The 21,062-nt window shown below is 46.3% G+C and overlaps 1 protein-coding gene across 1 annotated transcript in view; it reads right to left on the reverse strand.

Moving 5' to 3' along the window:
* The window catches only part of LOC141166600 (immunoglobulin superfamily member 1-like), a 171,036-nt gene that overhangs the window by 14,512 nt on the left and 135,462 nt on the right, over nt 1-21,062 (reverse strand). The window contains exons 7-8 of the mRNA XM_073653450.1: nt 15,009-15,071; nt 14,181-14,278 (exon numbers count right to left, since the gene is read on the reverse strand). Of these exons, the coding sequence (XP_073509551.1) occupies nt 14,181-14,278; nt 15,009-15,071 (161 nt within the window). The remainder of the gene's footprint in view (nt 1-14,180; nt 14,279-15,008; nt 15,072-21,062) is intronic.

The following is a 21,062-nucleotide window of genomic DNA, read 5'->3' on the forward strand; positions in this document are numbered from 1 at the left end:
CAGCTTTTGCTTGAAAGGCATAAGCAAATTCTATGGGAGACACACTCCCCAATCATGGGATTAATGTTTGTAATATGCTGTACTGCATGGCTCTTGTATGGGGCATTGCAAGTTCTTCCGTCCTAATTCTTGGCCGCTTTTGCTTCGAAAGCATAAGCAAATACTATGGGAGACCCACTCCCCAATCATGGGAATAATGTTTGTAATATGTTGTACTGCATGGCTCTTGTAAGGGGCATTGCAAGTTCCTCCGTCCTAATTTTTGGCAGCTTTTGCTTGGAAGACATAAGCAAAGACTATGGGAGACCCACTCCCCAATAATGGGAATAATGTTTTTAAGATGCTGTACTGTATGGCTCTTGTAAGGGGCATTAAAAGCGTCTTGTTAAGCTACTGCGACCTCCACCACTTTTCCGAGGGGCATTAAAAGCGTCTTGTTAAGCTACTGTGACCTCCACTTCTCTTCTGAGGGGCATTAAAACCGTCTTGTTATACCACTCTGACCTCCACGTCTCTTCTGAGGGGCATTAAAAGAGTCTTGTTATACCGCTCTGACCTCCACGTCTCTTCTGAGGGGCATCAAAAGCGTGTTGTTATACAACTCTGACCTCCCCATCTCTTCTGAGGGGCATTAAAAGCGTGTTGTTATACCACTGTGACCTCCATGTCTCTTCTGAGGGGCATTAAAAGCCTCTTGTTAAGCTACTGCGACCTCCATGTCTCTTCCGAGGGGCATTAAAACCGTCTTGTTAAACTACTGCGAACTCCACCACTTTTTCAAGGGGCATTAAAAGCGTCTTGTTGTACCACTTTGACCTCCACGTCTCTTCTGAGGGGCATTAAAACCGTCTTGTTAAGATACTGGTGACGCGCCCCCTGAGCCATGTTCAGGGGATACCCGGAGCCGGATCTGGATAGGGGTAGTAGTCCTTGTGGCGGTGACCCGGTCCGTGCCCAGGGTGTCAAACTAGGAGGCAGTGTTTGGCAGATGATGCTGTATGGTTCGACTACGCCACCCGTTGAATGCAGCTATGGAGCTGCCACTGCAGGGCAGACCGCTGAGGCCGGTGGAAGGATGGTGCAGCGTGGATGGTATAACCCCCAACGGGAGGGGTATGGCCTCAGGGCAGCTATTGAGAGTTGGATGAGGGGAGTGATGGTGCGGGTGTCCCAGTACTGAGGGTGCAGGTGTGACAACGAAACACGGAGGCTTGAAGTGCAGTTTCAAAAGCTTTACTTACTGTTCTTTATCCGGTCGCTTGTGCACAGTAAGGACCACCCGAGTCATGCCGTGTCCACCAGGGCAGGGACTCGGCCAACTCCCAGGTAGTTCCAGAGCGTGGTCCAGAGCTCCCCTCTCTTCCTTCCTACTGGCCGTTCTCACCAGGGACCCACCTATGTCCGGCTCCCTCGGGCTTCTTGGTGGTAAAACCTTTCCTGGCTTCCCTGGCCCTACGCGTGGTATGCCTTCCTGGTGGATGTGGTGAGGGTCGTGCCAAAGCTTGACCACGACCTCCGGTTCCTGGCTGAGGATAATTAGCCTCTACCAGTTTGGGATCCGGTACCCTTCTCTGCCAACCCTTCACCCTTTTCGTTCTCCTGTGGGATCTCAGGGTTCCTCTCTCCCCTTGCGTCTCTGGGACTTTCTGTCTCTCTCTCTCCGCTTCAGGCCTGGCCCTGGAGCTGGGCCCAGACGGAGCCACAGCTCCCCCCCTCAGCCCTCTCTGGCTGAGCTCCTCTCTGCACAGAACCGACCCTGTCCTAAGATGGTGCCCACCTTATATACTCCCTCTATGTGTGAGCCCAGGTGACTAGCACCCAATGGGCTCCTAGCTATACCCAGAGTACCTCCCCTATCTGCTCCTACACTACAGGGATATTCCTCCCCCCTCCAGCCGGGGACAGACTCTGTCGTACCTGCACATCTACCTAGTGGGAGTACCGTTGTTCTGTCCCCCGGAAATGGGGTGAGTGTAGTGCATGCAGCTGTCTGAGCTCTGTCCCACACTCCATCCTTACCCGGGAGTGGAATACCACACCTCTGGGTCGAGGTGCAATACCCCTGTAGCAGCCGAGTAATCGGGGTGCTACATTCCCCCCCGGTAAACCACAGCACGTCCTCGGGCTGGAAAAGAGTAAAAACCCAAAAGAAACATACAAACATTTTAAAGTGCACTTACATGTAAAATATAAACTGTAAACTCATCCCTTTATGGGAGGTTCTTTTCTTCTTTTAACATTACAGGTATTACACACTAATAAACATGACAATATTTTCTCCACATACATATAAAACACTATAAACTCTGTTAGCAGCATATATATATAACTTTTCATTATAAAACACTCTTGACCAACACACTATTGATTCCTGGCCACCGTGCAACTTGTGACCAGGTAAAGTGCAACCGTCTCTAATTTCACGTAGAAAGCAGTTTCTTTTAAAACCAGTAGGGGGCGCTTTAGGAAGCGCAACTATTTACAGGGGTTTGGCCGCTCTCAGTCCTCGGCCAGTGGGGAATAGGAATGGCTGCTCACAGTCCTCAGCCTGTGGGGAATAGGAATGGCTGCTCACAGTCCTCAGCCTGTGGGGAATAGGGGCACACAGGTAACAGTTCACTAGTCCCAACGGGGACCATACTCTTAATTCACAACAGTTCTCATACCCCGACGGGTAACTTTATACAGTCCTGTTCACCTTTTATTGGTAACGATGCCCTCCTGCTCCTTCCTGAGGGTAGTCTCCAAACCCGTCCGGGTCCTCTTGATCTCCCTCATACCGCAGCTCTTCCTCCGTCAACCGGTGCACGTGAAGGGCATATGGTCCTTTGGCACACTGATGCCGGGTGAAGGTGACCTTGTCACCCAGGTAAAGGTCACGTCCGCGGTGTCCCTCCGGCAGATGGCTCTCGACATCCCTGCGGGTGACAAAGACGTCGCCGGGGGTTCTGTGATCCCGGATAAAGCCCCAACCGTGCTCCAGTTGGAACTTTATTACGGTCCCGGTGGCGCGGGGACCGTGAGCCGCACGGGGGTTTCGTCGGGTCCGGCGTTTCTGCTCCGCGCTTTGAACCTGCAGCTGCTCCTCGCGGACCCGCCTCTCTCGCCGTTCTCTGTTGAAGACCTCCAGTTGTTGTCGGCAGCACTCCGCCCGCTGGGCTGCGGCCGCCCGGGTCTCCTGGGTGAACCCCATGAGGTTTTCACCGGTGGGGTCCCATGCGAACTGAGCCTCCTCCAACGGGAGCGGAACGATTTTGGCGGGCGCCGGAGCCGGGATCAGGGGCTCACATAAGGGCCGTTCCCCCCGGAGTCGGGGGTTAACGTACTCCGGGGGCCACACAAAGGGCTGCCCATCCGGGCAGGTATGCTGCGCAAACAGATCTTCACCCAGGGGCAGCACTGTGGAAGTTGAGGGCGCGGTAAGGGCATCGGCGCCCGAATTCACCAGGCCTTGCGACCAGGCCGGTGGCACTCTGAAGGTGAAGGGAACTTTAGAGACAGCTGCGCCCGGGGGTACTCGACCCTGCGACCAGGCCGGTGGTATTTCCTGCTTCGCCGCGCTAAGAATTGAGGCGCGGGGCGTAGCAGGGGGCGTGGCCGCGGCTCCTGCCACTTGAGGCCTTGTTTGGAGCGGTGGCGATGCTGCAACGGGCACAATCAGTGGGACTTCGGGCTCTGCGACGGGGAGCTGGGGCAGGCTTACGGCTACTGGGCTTGGGGTCATGACGTCCCCGTTACCTGCTTCCATCTCTTCAGCTCCCTCCACGGCGTCGTCTCCGGCCTCCGTCCCTTCTGCACCATCTTCAGGGGCAGGCGTGCTCCTCGTTGCGGGTGGCGTCCTCCGCTGGCGGGTTCCAGCCTGCTGGGCCATCTCCCTGCTCCACTCGGCCAGCGCTTCTCGCTGCACTCGGGCTACCTTCCGAGCCAAGCCCTCCAGCGCGGTCTGTGCATGCTCCCGATCTCTGGGGAGCTGTGCCAGGATCTCCACCAGGCCTTCTGGGGTGGCGGCCTGCAACAGGCTCCTGACCATGGGGTCGGTGCTGCCTGACTCTCCCTCCATCTCCGGGTGCGATCTCTCCAGACTCCTCCAGGCTGCACCCATCCTCTCTCTCTTGTTCTTGATCCGCCCATCCTGAGGGCGGTCCTGGGGCAACTTGGTGATTGTCAGTTTCAGGGGCAGCCCCCTCACGCTGATGGACATTTCTATTATTGCAGTCTCTGCTGGTGGGGGCGGTTTCCGCTTTTGGCGCCGTTCTTGGTCCTGGCCCACGATGGGAGGTGGCCTCTTGCCACCCTCTGGCACGCCCAAAATGGCGTCCGCTCTGCCAGGGCGGGAAATCATCTCAGATGGCGGGAATTGTCTCTTTATGGCGGGAAACTCCGTGGATGGCGGGAAAAGGCTGCAGATGGCGGGCAAACGGCGGGAAACGATCCGAGATGGCGTCTGATGGCGGGGACCCTCTGGAATTGGCGGGAGACTCCTTTTTACGGTAAATGTGAACTTTTCTTCAGGCACGCAGTACCCGGTGGTTGCGGGCACGTAATCCTGCCGACTACGCCAAAGTTGACGCGCCCCCTGAGCCATGTTCAGGGGATACCCGGAGCCGGATCTGGATAGGGGTAGTAGTCCTTGTGGCGGTGACCCGGTCCGTGCCCAGGGTGTCAAACTAGGAGGCAGTGTTTGGCAGATGATGCTGTATGGTTCGACTACGCCACCCGTTGAATGCAGCTATGGAGCTGCCACTGCAGGGCAGACCGCTGAGGCCGGTGGAAGGATGGTGCAGCGTGGATGGTATAACCCCCAACGGGAGGGGTATGGCCTCAGGGCAGCTATTGAGAGTTGGATGAGGGGAGTGATGGTGCGGGTGTCCCAGTACTGAGGGTGCAGGTGTGACAACGAAACAGGGAGGCTTGAAGTGCAGTTTCAAAAGCTTTACTCACTGTTCTTTATCCGGTCGCTTGTGCACAGTAAGGACCACCCGAGTCATGCCGTGTCCACCAGGGCAGGGACTCGGCCAACTCCCAGGTAGTTCCAGAGCGTGGTCCAGAGCTCCCCTCTCTTCCTTCCTACTGGCCGTTCTCACCAGGGACCCACCTATGTCCGGCTCCCTCGGGCTTCTTGGTGGTAAAACCTTTCCTGGCTTCCCTGGCCCTACGCGTGGTATGCCTTCCTGGTGGATGTGGTGAGGGTCGTGCCAAAGCTTGACCACGACCTCCGGTTCCTGGCTGAGGATAATTAGCCTCTACCAGTTTGGGATCCGGTACCCTTCTCTGCCAATCCTTCACCCTTTTCGCTCTCCTGTGGGATCTCAGGGTTCCTCTCTCCCCTTGCGTCTCTGGGACTTTCTGTCTCTCTCTCTCCGCTTCAGGCCTGGCCCTGGAGCTGGGCCCAGACGGAGCCACAGCCCCCCCCCTCAGCCCTCTCTGGCTGAGCTCCTCTCTGCACAGAACCGACCCTGTCCTAAGATGGTGCCCACCTTATATACTCCCTCTATGTGTGAGCCCAGGTGACTAGCACCCAATGGGCTCCTAGCTATACCCAGAGTACCTCCCCTATCTGCTCCTACACTACAGGGATATTCCTCCCCCCTCCCCACTCCAGCCGGGGACAGACTCTGTCGTACCTGCACATCTACCTAGTGGGAGTACCGTTGTTCTGTCCCCCGGAAATGTGGTGAGTGTAGTGCATGCAGCTGTCTGAGCTCTGTCCCACACTCCATCCTTACCCGGGAGTGGAATACCACACCTCTGGGTCGAGGTGCAATACCCCTGTAGCAGCCGAGTCCTCGGGGTGCTACACTGGGACCTCCACGACTCTTCGAAAGGGCATTGCATTTCCTCATAATTTTTGGCAGCTTTTGCTTGGAAGGCATAGGCAAAGACTGTGGGAGACACATCCCCAATAATGGGAATAATGTTTGTAATATGCTGTACTGCATGGCTCTTGTAAGGGGCATTGCAAATTCCTCCATCCTAATTTTTGGCAGCTTTTGCTTGGAAGGCATATGCAAATACTTTAGGAGACCCACTCCCCAATCATGGGAATAATGTTTGTAATATGCTGTACTGCATGGCTCTTGTAAGGGGCATTGCAAGTTCCTCCGTCCTAATTTTTGGCAACTTTTGCTTGGAAGGCATAAGCAAAGACTATGGGAGACCCACTCCCCAATAATGGGAATAATGTTTTTAAGATGCTGTACTGTATGGCTCTTGTAAGGGGCATTAAAAGCGTCTTGTTAAGCTACTGGGACCTCCACCACTTTTCCGAAAGGGCATTCAAAGCATCTTGTTAAGCTACTGTGACCTCCATGTCTCTTCTGAGGGGCATTAAAACCATCTTGTTATACCACTCTGACCTCCATGTCTCTTCTGAGGGGCATTAAAACAGTCTTGTTATACCACTCTGACCTCCACGTCTCTTCTGAGGGGCATTAAAAGCGTCTTGTTAAGCTACTGTGACCTCCACGTCTCTTCTGAGGGGAATTAAAACCGTCTTGTTATACCACTCTGACCTCCACGTCTCTTCCGAGGGGCATTAAAACAGTCTTGTTAAGCTACTGCAACCTCCATGTCTCTTCCAAGGGGCATTAAAAGCATCTTGTTAAGCTACTGTCACCTCCAACACTTTTTCAAGGGGCATTAAAACCGTCTTGTTAAGCTAATGTGACCTCCACGTCTCTTCCGAGGGGCATTGAAATGTTGTTTTTAATTACCTCTAACCTCCACGACTCTTCCAACGGGCATTGCATTTCCTCCTAATTTTAGTCAGCTTTTGCTTTTCAATGCAAAGGTGAAAACTAACGGAGACCCACTCCCCAATAATGGGTAGAAGGTTTTTAGTACGCTGTAATCCACGTCTGTTTCAAGGGGCATTGCAGTTCCTCATAATTTTTGGAAAGCCTTCCATTCACTGCTTAGGCCAACAGTGTACAGGAGACCCAGTTGCTATAAATGGAATAAACGGTTTAGTTAAGGCCCTCTGACCTCCATGTCACTTCCAAGGGGCATTGGAGTGCCTCAAAATGTTTGGTAGGCATTGCACTCACTGTATGCCCTATAACTGTGTAGCAGAACCGCTCCTTCTGTTACAGAAACATATCCTACAAGACATGTGTGGTTGACTGGCCTGATATTGATATTGATTGCTCTTTCTCCTTTGCCACCACCTCATCCATCATTTATCACCTGAAGCTTTGTTTTAACAGGAGTCATAGAACTGGGATAGTAGCAGGAAAACATCCAGCAATCCTCGTAGGAGGTAGGATATGTGCCAAAACGCTGACCACCTAAGGCCTAGCCGCTACTACATACATGTGCTTGCATTCCAAGAAAACAAAGCAGATGCTAACTTCTACCTGGCGGCTGGGGACCGAGATTGGACACCCGGCCGCCGGGCGGCTGGGGACTGAGTATGGATAAAAGGGCCGCCAACGCAGCCATGACATGGTGGCCGGCGTCTGCCTCCACATGCCTAAAAGGCCCAATTTCAAGTGCAAGCAAGCTAGCAGTATGGTATTGCAGCCTGGGGGTGGGTGTATGGCAGGTTGCACACTTATGCTAGCATTCCAACAAAACAAAGCAGATGCTAACTTCTATCATCATCATCATGCTCCTCACCTTGGCACTCTCAACTGCCCGGATGGAGAAGCTAGGGCCAACCGGAGGAGTCTGGTTCTCTGGTGGGCTCGTCCAATGCTGCCCTAAAGTAGGCCGGGCTAAGAAAAGTCTGTGGGGATGTTCCGCTGAGAAATCGGGGTGGCTGGAGACCGTTTATGGACACCCGGCCGCCCCCAGGCGGCTGGGGACCGTGTGTGGACACCCGGCCGCGGGGCGGCTGGGGACCGAGTGTGGACACCCGGCCGCCCCCTGTCGGCTGGGGACTGAGCGTGGACACCCGGCCGCCGGACGGCTGGGAACTGAGTATGGATACCTCGCTGCCGAAGCAGCCATGAAGTAGTGGCCAGCTTCGGCCTCCTCAAAACTAAAAGGCCCCATTTCAAGTGCAAGCTAGCAGTATGGTATTGCAGCCTGCGGGTGGGTGGGTGGCTGCATATTTGCGCTTGCATTGCAAGGAATGGGGGAGGTACAATTGAACACTGCCCTGGGACAAGGACTTGCACGGGGATAGTTGCAAGTCTGCATCTTCTGATGCGGCAAGGATCACTTCTGATGGGCACACTTTTAGGCAGTGACCTGGGAGTCAGAGATGCTTCCAGGGGTCTTCCCCATGCTGTCCCCATGTCTTTTCAGCCCTGTATGCATGTGTCACACAGCACATGGCCAGATAAGGTTGTAAAATGTTAAAATGACATTTCCCGGTGAATGCTTTTGTCACAGTTGAAAGCCATACAAAAGTGCAAAAACGCATAAAAAATGCTACTTGTGAACATAGCCCAAGGTGTGGAGGAGTATTTTTGTTTTTGTTTATTTATTTTACCTTATACACAAGTCTTTACCCTGGAAAAGAAATTCCTTAACATATTTCACAGGAAAAAAGTTTCACTTTCGTTTTTGAACGTTTTATTAGGAGCCTGTAAAAGTGGCTTAATACCTCTGACCACGTTGTTGACAACAGTGACCTGGGGGTCAGAAATGCTTCCTGGGCGATCCCCATGCTGTCCCCATGTCATTTGAGCACTGTCACTATCGTTTTGGGCACTTGTTAGGCTTTTAAAAGACTGCCGGGGGTGCCGCCGCAAAAATGCTCGGGTCTCCCATAGACTAACATTGGGCTCGTTGCTCGGGTCGAGCACCCGAGTATCACGGCGAGCTCGGCCCGAGCTTCGAGCACCCGAGCATTTTAGTGCTCGCTCAACACTAACGATTACCTGTATGTAAATGCTGATGGAATTAATGAAAAAGGGGACATAGAGGTGCATTATATTTAGTGCTTATTGTTGCCTAACACAGCGGACCTCCTAAATGGAAAAAAGGATAGAAAATGGGGTCCCTAACGACAACTGAAGTACAACTAGTCTGCTGTCCCTACCTACGTGGGGCTTGGCACCCTATTAAACCTGCGCAAATGGCGCCCCCACTCTACAGAGGCTGTCCCTGACTATCTAGCCCTATTCTGTCCCTACATTGGAAGGAATGGGGAAAAGGATATAACTTCATTCAAACCATTAGGAGTAGTTTTACCCCGGGTGAAGATCCATCAGGTCTCCTTTTGTAATATGTGTAAATCCCAGTTTCCTCCTCTTTCTGATGGTAAGACTTTCTCAATGCCCATAAATTTGATCACGCTAGGATCTCCCTGGTGCATAGTGTTTATGTGGTTGGCAATAGGAGTATCTTCCTTATTTCTAATATCTCGTAGATGTTCTAATACTCTCTTCTTCAGTTCCCTCCGTGTTTTTCCTACGTATTCAAGGTTACATATACAAGTAGCCTTGTATATCACTCACTTAGAACGGCAATTTATAAGTTGTCTAATGTAAAAATCCCTTCCTTTCACATAACTTCTAAATTTTGCACCTTGGTTAATGGCGTCACATGCCTTACAGTTATTGCATCGAAAGCATCCAGATACTCCTCGATCCAGCCATGTGGGAGCTACCTCAGTTTGAAAGTGGCTATGGACAAGACGGTCCCTTAGGGACCTACCTTTGCAGTATGTAATTTGTGGATGTGGGGCTAATCTATCTCCAATATCCTCATCCATTAGAAGGATCCCCCAATGTTTCTGAAAAATCTGTTTCACCTGATGAGATCTATTACAATAACGTGTTATAAACCTGATCGTCGTCTCTTCCTTTTGTTTAGGTTTGGGGGCCAATAAATCACTCCTATCTTTAGCCAGGGATTCTCTGTTGGCGCAATTGAGGACTTTTTTCGGATATCCTCTGACAAGGAATCTATTTCTAAGGTCCAGCGCTTGCCTTTTATAGTTATTAATGTCAGAGCAATTTCTCCTGAGCCTCAGGAATTGGCCCTTTGGAATACCTCTCTTGAGGAGGACCGGATGATTACTTTCCCACCTCAAGAGAGAATTGGTGGCTGTCGGTTTTCTATAGGTTTCAGTGTTCAATTCCCCGATTATTTCTTTGCGAATGAGGACATCCAAGAACGCTAATTCTGTCCTACTAACCTCAGATGTGAAGGTCAGTCCAATGGGATTCTCATTAAGTCCTGTGACAAATTCACGAAAGCCCTCCGGTGAACCATTCCAAATGTCAAAAATGTCGTCGATATATCTTAGCCACATAACGACATTATCAAACGAGTCCAAATCACTAAAGACCACAGTTTCTTCCCACCATCCCAGGAGCAAATTAGCATAAGAGGGGGCACATGGGCTCCCCATTGCTGTACCCCTGAGCTGGTGGAAGTACTCTCCGTTGAAGGTGAAGACGTTATTGTTAAGGCAAAATTCCAAGAGTTTCAAAATAAACTCATTGTGTAAAGTATATTGTCTGCCCCTAGATCTGAGGTAATAATCCACAGCTTTTAAACCATATTCATGGGGGATCGAGGATTATAAGGCCTCTACGTCCACACTGCCCAGAATCATGCCTGGCTCAAGCACAACACCTTCAAGTTTCCTTAGGAGGTCCGCTGTGTCACGCACATAGGAGTTCAAAGCCACCACATATGGTCTCAAAATTTTATCCAAATAAATGCCCGCTTTATGGGTAAGACTATTTATACCAGCCACAATTGGTCTTGCTTTTAAAGGTGCAAGGCCCTTGTGGATTTTAGGGAGACTGTAGAAAGTAGCTGTTGTTGGATAGAGTGGAACCAAATATTCCCTCTCACTTTTGTCAATCACTTTATTAACGACTCCTTCCTGCACCAAATCCCTCAGCTTTTTATGTAAGGACTTTGATGGGTTGTCAGATAATCTCTGATAACCATTCCTCTGTTCAAGTAATCCTAAACACATAGTGCGGTAATGATCCGCATCCAAAACAACTAAATTCCCGCCTTTATCGGACGGTTTTATCACGATACTTTTATCTTTTTCCAATTTCAACAAACACCCCATCTCTGTCCTAGATAAATTGTGGCAGTTATAATTTCCACTTAGTTCCAGATCCATCAGATATTTTGACACCAAATTCAAAAATACATCAATAGAGCAGATGTCACTAGAAGAAGGTGGCATCCTTTGACTCCTGTTTTTTAAGTCCGTAAAAGGACCCCATCCATTAATATTAGGGTTAATGTCACCCAAATGATATAAGAGTCTAACATCCTCCAACAAATCATCAGCAATACCTAGGTCTTTACTGCTTTTTTTGCTTTCTTTTATGAAATGTTTTTTCCATTTCAAATTGCGAATAAACAGATGTAAATCTTTAACCGCCTCAAAAGCGTCAAAGTCCGTGGTAGGGACAAAAGATAGACCTTTACTCAGGATGCACATTTCGTCTTCTGACAGATGTCTCTTAGATAAATTAATGATCTGCGATTCTAATTGGGGTTGTTGAACCTGCTTCTGAGAGGATACTGTAGGTCTAAAAAATTACTTCTCTGTGGTGATCTCTTATTTGAGCCCCTCCCTTGATTAAATCCTCTACCTCTACCCTTAGCTTTATGGTTCTTACTTTTTCCTTCTGTCTCTGATACCTCCGTATCGGAGAAAGAAGGGTCAATATCACAGGTCCTGGTGTTTCTAATTACTGGAAATGTATAGACCTTATTATCTTTAAATTCTGCCAAATCTTTACTGAAAAATTTATGTTTTCGTTCCTTCAGGTGAAACTGAAATCTCTCGATAGTATTTTGTAAACTCAATTCTTTCTGTACAAATTCTGGCTCTGAGGAGAATTTTTTTGTTACCTCAATTTGCTCTTTAAGGGACTCGCTAAGCAATGATAAAGTTAATTTCTCCTCCTCCAACAGTATCCTCATAAATCTGATGGAACTGTCAGTGGCCTCCCTTTCCCACTTAGCCACCAGAGTTGAGCTCTTATATCGATATCCCGGTGAGAGGGCAATCCGCAGGTGTCTGGGTACAATACCTGCCTTGATGTAATTTTCAAGCGATTGCACCTCCCACCACGATGCTATTTGATCCTTATAGATTTTAGTTAGCTCTCTAAATGCCAAATTATAAGATGGGGTATACTTTTTTGGGGTAAATAATCTATCTGAGAATACCTCCTTTACTTCATTTACCCATTGGTCAGTATTGATTCCAACAGTGAGAAATCCTGCCATGCTGTAACATCAATATATTATTCAGCCTAGGCCAATATGATATTAATTAATCTCGCATCGATACGGCAAAAAATCCTTTTAAAATATAACCTTTATTGTATATATTATTAAAATGTATTAAAGTGCTTAGTGCACATATAATATAAGATTAAAACACAACACCGTGAATATAAAATGGAAATGCTCAGGTGCAAACTAGTTGAACCTAAATAATGCAAGGTATGAACCCTATCGTACCATTATAGAGCTATATAAGCATCTACCATGAAAAAGGCTCCCTAGACTAACCTTATCATATCTATAATTGGGTCAAATAGAGGTATCAAAAACTGAAGGTGCTTGTCTTCCAAATAATAAATCCAATGCCCATATAGGAGCCTATGCTTGCCACTGTAAGCAGTGAATGCCGCTGAAACCACTAATTAACATCACAATAGAAATGGTGATCATACCTAAAAAAAGCATGTATAACTCTAGCCTGTTTTTGATGTTTTTGAGATATAAACTTTGAGAAGGCTATACATATCTGTTTAGGCAATAAGGCATTTTAGTTTTAAAAGGATTTTTTGCTGTATCGATGCGAGATTAATTAATATCATATTGGCCTAGGCTGAATAACTTATTTCATCCCAGTTACCTAGGGAAACATTATTGTCAAGTAAGAATTTGTTTTTCTGATTTACAAATAGTCACTTAATAGGGTAAAGATAAAAAATATGCTTTTTAACATCTATATGAAGCCTACAGCGTTATTATATGTGTATCAGGCCTGTACAACAGTACGAGCAGTAAGCATAAAATCCACACCCAATTTACCCTACAATAGAAGTTCACATTTTAACAACTACAGCATACATCACTTTTCCTTTTTTCAGTATGCATTGTTTTTTTTTATAAATGTAGAATTGGAATTAAAATCATGTGTAGACTAGTACTTTATACACTTTTAATACAGTTTTTGTGAACTGAATGCATCATTCTTGTTAGTTCTCCTTGTGCTTTTATACAGTATCTGACTGATTTCTAATAAGGCAAATATTTTTTTAATTTTTTTTTCCTTTGGTTAATTATGTGTATTACTTTATACAGATAGGGAGTTATTACCCGAAAGTTATAATAGGTAAAAATCTATTTGGTTATATTTGTTTTATGTCATGTTATTATAGAGCCATAAACAGTGCAATACTTTTGATACTGAGATGTTTTACATTTGAGATCTTCTATTTGTGGTATAAAAGTATAAAAATTGATAGGGTTAATAATATGGACATGCCCCGGATGAAGCCAAGCAGGTGAAACGCGAGTTGGGGAAGTGTGCAAGGCACATTCTACAGTACAAAATACTGTTTTTACTGCTGTCTTTTATCTGAATCTTGTAAGTATGCCACAAAGGCTTCACGTGTTCTTTTTTTAACAATAGTCAACAAAAAAAAGACTTATTTCAGTATGCCATCCTCTGAAAATTGGATGTGTGAGTAGGGCCTAAAGCCTGGCTGGAGATCAGAACATTGTGGGACTTTAACATTTTATCAATCCTTTATTTATTTTTTTTTACACCGAATATTATATTTATTATTATTTATTATGATAGCGCCATTAATTCCATGGCGCAGAAACTGCTTTGATAATTAAGGCTGTGGATAAGGCAAAACAGCTTGATTTTACTTGGCAGTGTCTCCACTTCCTTGACTGGACTCAGTAGTTGCCACACTGCATGGACATATCCTAAAACTAATTTTCAGCAAAAAAACATATCAAATTGGGCTATAACAACATCTTTAGAAACTGCAGGATTAGACTATCATTGGGTGAGGGTGAAGGCAAAAAAGCCATTTAAGGCACTCTTTAATTCCTGTAATGTTTGGCATATGGTCAACAATGGTTATATTGGTAAACAATGGAGATTTTGGTAAAGAGTACTGTACATATATCGCTGTCCCAGCTACCATTCTCTTACAATTCAGCCAATAAAAAATAAGAATAATCAGTGACACATCTCTATATTGTGAATATACCTTATTGCGAACTACAAGTAGGTGGATTCCAAAGATGAGCAGAATAGAAATCAAGACAATGAGTTTACCGATGAGTACACTTGCATATAACTTGATACCTGTGTTTAAAAAGAGAAAAAGTTAAGAAAAGCAAATATACAGAGTAGAGAGCAGTTTCCACATGCGGATTTCAGCACATAACAGAGTACATTCGAATATCTACAAGTTGATCAGCACTCTTTGGCCCGTTCACATGGTCCAATGGATAGGGACAGAACATTGGTTAATGTGATCTTTCTGTCCCCATAGAGCATTTATATGATGTAATGTGCTGCCCCATGAACGCTCCAGTCAGTCAACAAATTCGGGTTTTGCTCATTTGACGGCTGATCAAAGGCATGTTTACACGGACAAATGATCAGGAACAAGAGTTCTTATGAACGCTTGTTGTCAGTCCGTTGTCAGTGGGCCTTCATATTGTTATTTTCTGTTGAAAGATTAAGATTCAGTATGTTGGATTTTAACATAAGTTCTATGGGGGGAATCTGACAACAGCTGATCCCATAGCCCTATGGTAATAACAATAAATGATGCTAGTTTTTTTGCAGTCAGAAGAAACTAAATAAATATCAGTAAAAACTGCAAAAAAAACAACCTATGTTACCATATTTTATTAATTCGATGCATTTGGGCATCGTTTTTTCTTCTTTACAGGCCTATGTCTTGATTATGAGAGTGTCTGGGAAAGACAGGAAACACAAGAAAGAACTAGAAGATGAAGAGGTGGTGGCCCAATGGGCAATTATACGGGATTATTTATGATTATATTAGTTTCTATCATTTTTTTACCTTCTGTTGAAAGGCCCTTAGCACTTGAAGAATTTTGCTCCTGACAGTTTTTTCTGTTATTTGCTAGAAGAAACAAAAAACACACCGATATTAATAATGGCATATGGTATATGTGCACCTGTTAGAGATTATTTAGTAGAAGCTTTAATTGGTTATTCACAAAATTATAATGTGGTCTAATAATTTTCTACACACATATTCATGTATGCCAATACAACTCATGTTTAAATGTACCCCATTTGGCAAATATAACCCCCATAATGATTCTCCTCCAGGCTCTATTTATCCTTCTGTTAGCATTGGAACTACTGGAAGACAGATGTAAAACCATCAATCGAGCAAGCGCAGTGTTGTCTCATTATGCCTCCATAGGCTGTGCAGTGAGCGGATCTGCTACAGACTCACTCACTGCAAGAAGCATAGCTAAGCTGCACCTCCACAATCCAAATATCCATTGTGGAGACGCAGTGGAGCTAACGTAGCACAGTTATGTTGGAGGCCGTGTGACAGATATATATCTAAATGACGCAACCCCGGGGCAATGGGGTGCTCGGCAGCCGGGCCTATGGATGCTGGGGGGGGGGGGTATGTCACAGTGGCTGGCCCAGTCTGTGGCCCAGGGCGGTCAACCAAAAAGGGGATTGTAACAGGGATAGAAAATAAAAATAAAGTAAAAAGTTTGTAACGCCACCTGTGGTGCCAGGTAAGGATTACCAGCGCTGCTGCAGACCTCCGGGGGGTGATGGGATGGCAGCTGGGATGTTTCTGCTCCCCACAGGCGGAGCGGGCCCCCGGGGCAGTGTGGAGTTTGGTGGGTGGTGATGCTGGGACTTGTAGTGCAGGCGGGATGGCGCAGCAGGAGTAATTGACAGAGACAGGGAATTCACTTCAATACCTTTACTGGTGCGGATGTCAGGTACGGTCCAGGGTACTCAGTAGGATGGGTGCACTTCAGGACTTCTCCCCAGTGAGCGGGTATAAGGCCTCCTAATCCGTGTCTGCCTCTCTGTATGCTCCTGGCCAGCCTGCAACTGGGCCTAGCTTATGTGTTGTGCTGTTCCTTCACCTGTCGCTTGGTAGTGGGACCTTCTGCTGGCAACCACTATCCCTGGTCGCCGGGGCCTTCGTGGTTCCTGGTCCTGTAATGAGTTTAGCTTCAGGTCAGCCAGGGACTTGTAGTCCTCCTGGAATGCCGGTGATCCCTATTGGGTATGAAGGACCCTGTAGGCGCGGACCCGGTGTCCGGTTTATATATTGGGGTGAGCCTATGATGCTCCTCTGCCCCCTTAACTCCTTTCTCCTCTTGCTTTCGGCCACACTCGGGGCCCTCAGAACTCAGCAGCAGACGTGCTGCGTCTTCGCTGCTCTCAGCGTCAGCACGCTCTCAGACTCTCTGACTCTGTCTAACTGGCTAAACAACTAACTGACTGCCTGGCTCCACCCTCCATATATATATCCCTAACGGGCTCCCTCTGGTGGTATGAGGTGGAAGGGTGGAGGTGTTTGTATGTAGTGAGGGCCTCTTGTGGAGAAGTCCATCCATGCACCCTGGGTCCTGTGGTACCTGTGAACAGCAGGGTGCCACATAAACCCACTCATGCACCTCAATAAATAAATATGTCAGAGAACAAAATGTGTCCCTAAGTGTAAAGGTCTATAGAGGCATCCAAAGTAATCTTTTGATGTACTAAGTTAGCAGAGTCAAGTGCAAGGCAGCTCTGTCCAGCAGACTGAATGATAAATGTGAAAAACCATTGATCTATCAGCCAACTTCTGACACGACTCTGCTGTTTTGAGCTCTGCTCCACTGCCATAGCACTTGAGTTGGTTTATACAGGGTGCCTCTGTAGATCTGCGTACACATTTTATCTTCTACTATATGTGTTACGCTACTGGGGTACTGCTGGAATCGAGTGGCCGGAGGAGCATGAGCAAGAAACGGCAGGCAGTAGTAGAAGTTCTTGCAAGTAGCAGTGGGAGTTGTAGCAACAATCCGTAGAGAAGTAGGAACAGCCTGGGTAAGATAGTTCTCAGAACAAGCAGCAGGAGACTGAACTAGACACAATACTCAAGAAATGAGTGAGAGATCCATGTGGATTTAAGTAGAACCAAATAGGAAACAAGATGGTTTCCACAGTTTCAGAATCTACCATCTTAGTAAAAGGTAAATGCAGGACACAACAGCAGCCTCCACTGGTAAGAGGTGAAATTGCAGCATATTATCAAGGTGAACAATAGCAGCCACTAGTGGTCAAACTGTAGAAGGACAACAGGATTCCTGACATTACTCCCCCCTTTTAACAGCAGTCTCCGGGCGATGCTTGACTTGGTTTATATGGGTATTTTTGGTGAAACTCTTTAAGTAGTTGAGGAGCATTGATATTTTCTACAGGTTTCCAGGAGTTATCTTCAGGGAGGATCTTGCCCCTCGAAGATCTAGTTTCGTGAACAACTTTGCATGACGAACTCTTTCCAGCAACTCAGGGATCAAAGGCAGAGGGTAACGATTCTTTACAGTAATTTTATTCAATTCTCTGTAATCAACGCAGGGTCTCAAGAAACCATCTTTCTTTTTGGCAAAAAATATAGACGCACCTGCTGGTGATGAAGATAGATGAATAAACCCTTTAGCTAAAGTTTTATCAATGTATTCCTTGAGTGTTTTTAATTTCTGCTCTGCAAGTGGGTAAATGCTTAAAAAGAGTATTGCTGCTCCAGGCAAGAGATCAATTGGACAATCATACGGCCGATGAGGAGGGAGTTTGTCTGCATTTTTCTTGTCACATACATCAGCAAGTTCCTTATATGTAGATGGTGGTTTAGAAGATTGTTCAGGATCCTTTACAACTTCTTCATTTGGTGAAGCCTGTGGGGAGTGTACAGCAGATGGAAAAGACACTTCTTTGGTTTCCCAATTGATTGTGGGATTTTAAGTCTGTAACCATGGCAACCCCAGGATTATTGAAAGATATGGAGATGAGATTAGTAAGAAGGATAAGACCTCATGGTGATTAGGTTCCATAACTATCTCTAAGGGTTCAGTCTCTTGATTCACTGGTCCTGTGTCTGTTTGGAATTTTTACCTCATGTTCCTTTCTGAAAGAGATGTCCATAAAATTTCCGTTTGCTCCTGAATCAACCATGGCAAATGTGGAAATCCATTGAGAATCAACTTCAAACTTTATAGGAATGAAGCAATGAGAGTCCTTGTTTTCTTTTTTTATTTTGGGTGCAATAGAGTAAACTGAATGGATGACGTCATTCACTGGTTCAGACAAGATTGATTTTTCATCGGAAAAGTTGGGATCCGCTACCACTGCAACTGTTTTACGTAGCCGAGAGGGACAATTGAGGAGAAAGTGATAAGACTTGCTACAATAAAAACACAGATTTTCCAGAAGTCTCCATTCTTTTCTTTCAGTACTTTCACGTTTTAATATGCTGTAAATCTCCATGGGTTAAGCTTCAGATATGTGAGGACTCTTTATCTCAAAGCCTCTGGGACTGGGGGTTGAAGCAGGCGGATAACGGTTACTGTTGCGGGACCAATTTGAATTCCACTTTTCCAATCTTCTCTCTGATAATCGGGTGTCTATTCGAATACAATAGTGAATAAAGTTATCAAAATTTGTGGGAGCATCGGCCCAGGCTAGTTCATTTTTGTGTGCGCTGGAGAGTCCGTTCTTAAAAAAAGATAATTTTTCAGCATTATTCCATTCGGTATCAATCACCCACTGTCTGAATTCTGTGGCGTACTCCGCAACAGAGCGCTTACCCTAATATAGGGCCATCAGTGTAGCTGAAGCTGTTGCACAACGATTAGGGTCATCAAACACCTGGCTAATGGCTGCTAGGAAAGCCTCCAGATCATTAAGTCGATAATCATGAGTTTCAATGAGGGGGCTGGCCCAAGTCAAAGCTTTATTTGTCAGTACCATAATAATACACAATACTTTTGACCTGTCAGTATGGAAGTGAGCAGGGTGTGTACCAAACTACAAACCTGAAAAGTGGGAGTGGAGGGGTGGGTGGAGGGGCTGGAGCTATATGTTGATTTTGTAAATGAAGGATCTTCTCAGACTGCTGTGCAATCGTATTGCTTAGATCTTGTACAATATTCTGTAGATCCTGTGTAGCTTGTCCAAAAATTTGAACGTTATGAGATGTCTGAGTTTCAAATGCCATGTATTTTGTTTTTAGTGCTTGCATGTCTGCATAGATGGTGGTAAACAAACAGTTCATCTTAGTGACACGCACCTCCAATTTTACTCCCTCGGCAGCTTCCATGATGATGGCTTGAGTATCCTCTTACGCTACTGGAGTAGCAGTGCTGGAATTCGGTGGCCGGCAAGAAATGGCAGTCAGTAGTAGAAGTTCTTGCAAGTAGCAGTAGGAGTTGTAGCAACAATCCGTAGAGAAGTAGGAACAGCCTGGGTAAGATAGTTCTCAGAACAAGGAGCAGGAGACTAAACTAGAATAAACAGTTGGACACAATACTCAAGCAATGAGTGAGAGATCCATGCGGCTTTAACTCCTTCGCAAGCTTAGGTTTTTCCGTTTTTTTGCGTTTTCGTTTTTTGTTCCCCTTCTTCCTAGAGCCATAACTTTTTATTTTTCGGTCAAAATGGCCATGTGAGGGCTTGTTTTTTGTGGAATGAGTTGTAATTTTGAACAGCACCATTGGTTTTACCATATTATGTACTGGAAAATTGGAAAAAAAATCAAAAAAAGTTAATAGCCGCGGGTGGATCGTGATTCCACCCGCGGCTGTTAGAGGCACAGGGGTACAGATCAGCTGTCATGTACCCTGTAACAAGCAGGCTCAGAGCCAGAGCCCGCATGGGTTGCGGGGATCCCACCTAAGGCGTATGAGTATGTCCTAGGTGGGAAAGGGGTTAAGTAGGCCCAAACAGGAAACAAGATGGATTCCACATTTTCAGAATCTGCCAACTTAGTAAAGGGCAATTGCAGGACACAACAGCAGCGTCCAGTGGTAAGAGGTGAAATTGCAGCATAATATCAAGGTGAACCATAGCAGCCACTAGTGGTCAAACTGTAGAAGGACAACAAGAATCCTGACAATATGCAGCTACACAACGGCATGCAGCGGTTTACTCATGCTCCATAACCCAGCTTCCATAACTGCTCCACTGTGCTGCACTTATCTCCACAGTGCCTCTACAACTGAGCTTGATCATGTGTCCCTTAGCAAATTTTTACTAGTTGCAATAAACTGCCTTAATTGATGTAACTAATAAAAAAGAATGAAACAAGATACTAAAAAAAACCCACAAAAATAAAGGGAATTTCCTAATATAATAATCTATTCCCCCAGTATATCCCCCTTTTATTCATGGTATATAAAATTATCTTCATTAACCCTTGAAATAATTGTGTTAGGATAACGGACCAAATGTGCATAGGACCAGGAAAAATTGTAGCTTATGATCTACTGCACATGAGCAATTTTCCACATGGACCTGAGGTCAGTGTTGAAAAAAATTGCACCATGAATGATTCTCATCAGTTGTACGGACCAAAATAGTGCATGAATAGCAGTCAGCTCTAGCGGAAGAGCACAAAGCTACACCCAGAGGCAGTCAAGCCCACTATTTGCTAACATGACTGACCCAATTTTAGTCTCTTAAAGGGGTGGTCCGATACCTACTGTATAAAGCACTTTATAAATATCTATCTTTAAGCCATAACCACTTTTTTAATTAGCTTTATTATTAAATTCCCTACAATTCTCCCTATCCTGCTATTTCCTATATGTGTTTTTTCACGTTACTTCCTGTGACGTTTCATTTCAGAGGAGTCTCACACAGGCCGTTATAGGAGGCTGAAGTTGCACTCACTTCTCTGCAGCATCTACCACCCCTCCTGAAACAGGATGTCATTACGGGGGTGGCTCTAAGGTCAGTTAGCACAGCTACGGTCACCGCAGCACCCTGATGGCATCCTTTTTCAGTAGAGGTGATCGAGAAGTGACCACATCTTCAGTTACTGCCACCATTACAGTCACTGCTTCTAACACTGAAGTCTCTTTCCCTC

The sequence above is a fragment of the Phyllobates terribilis genome, unplaced genomic scaffold, assembly GCF_046119375.1.
Source record: "Phyllobates terribilis strain yellow unplaced genomic scaffold, ASM4611937v1 Scaffold_1__5_contigs__length_1240528914, whole genome shotgun sequence".
NCBI lineage: Eukaryota > Metazoa > Chordata > Amphibia > Anura > Dendrobatidae > Phyllobates > Phyllobates terribilis.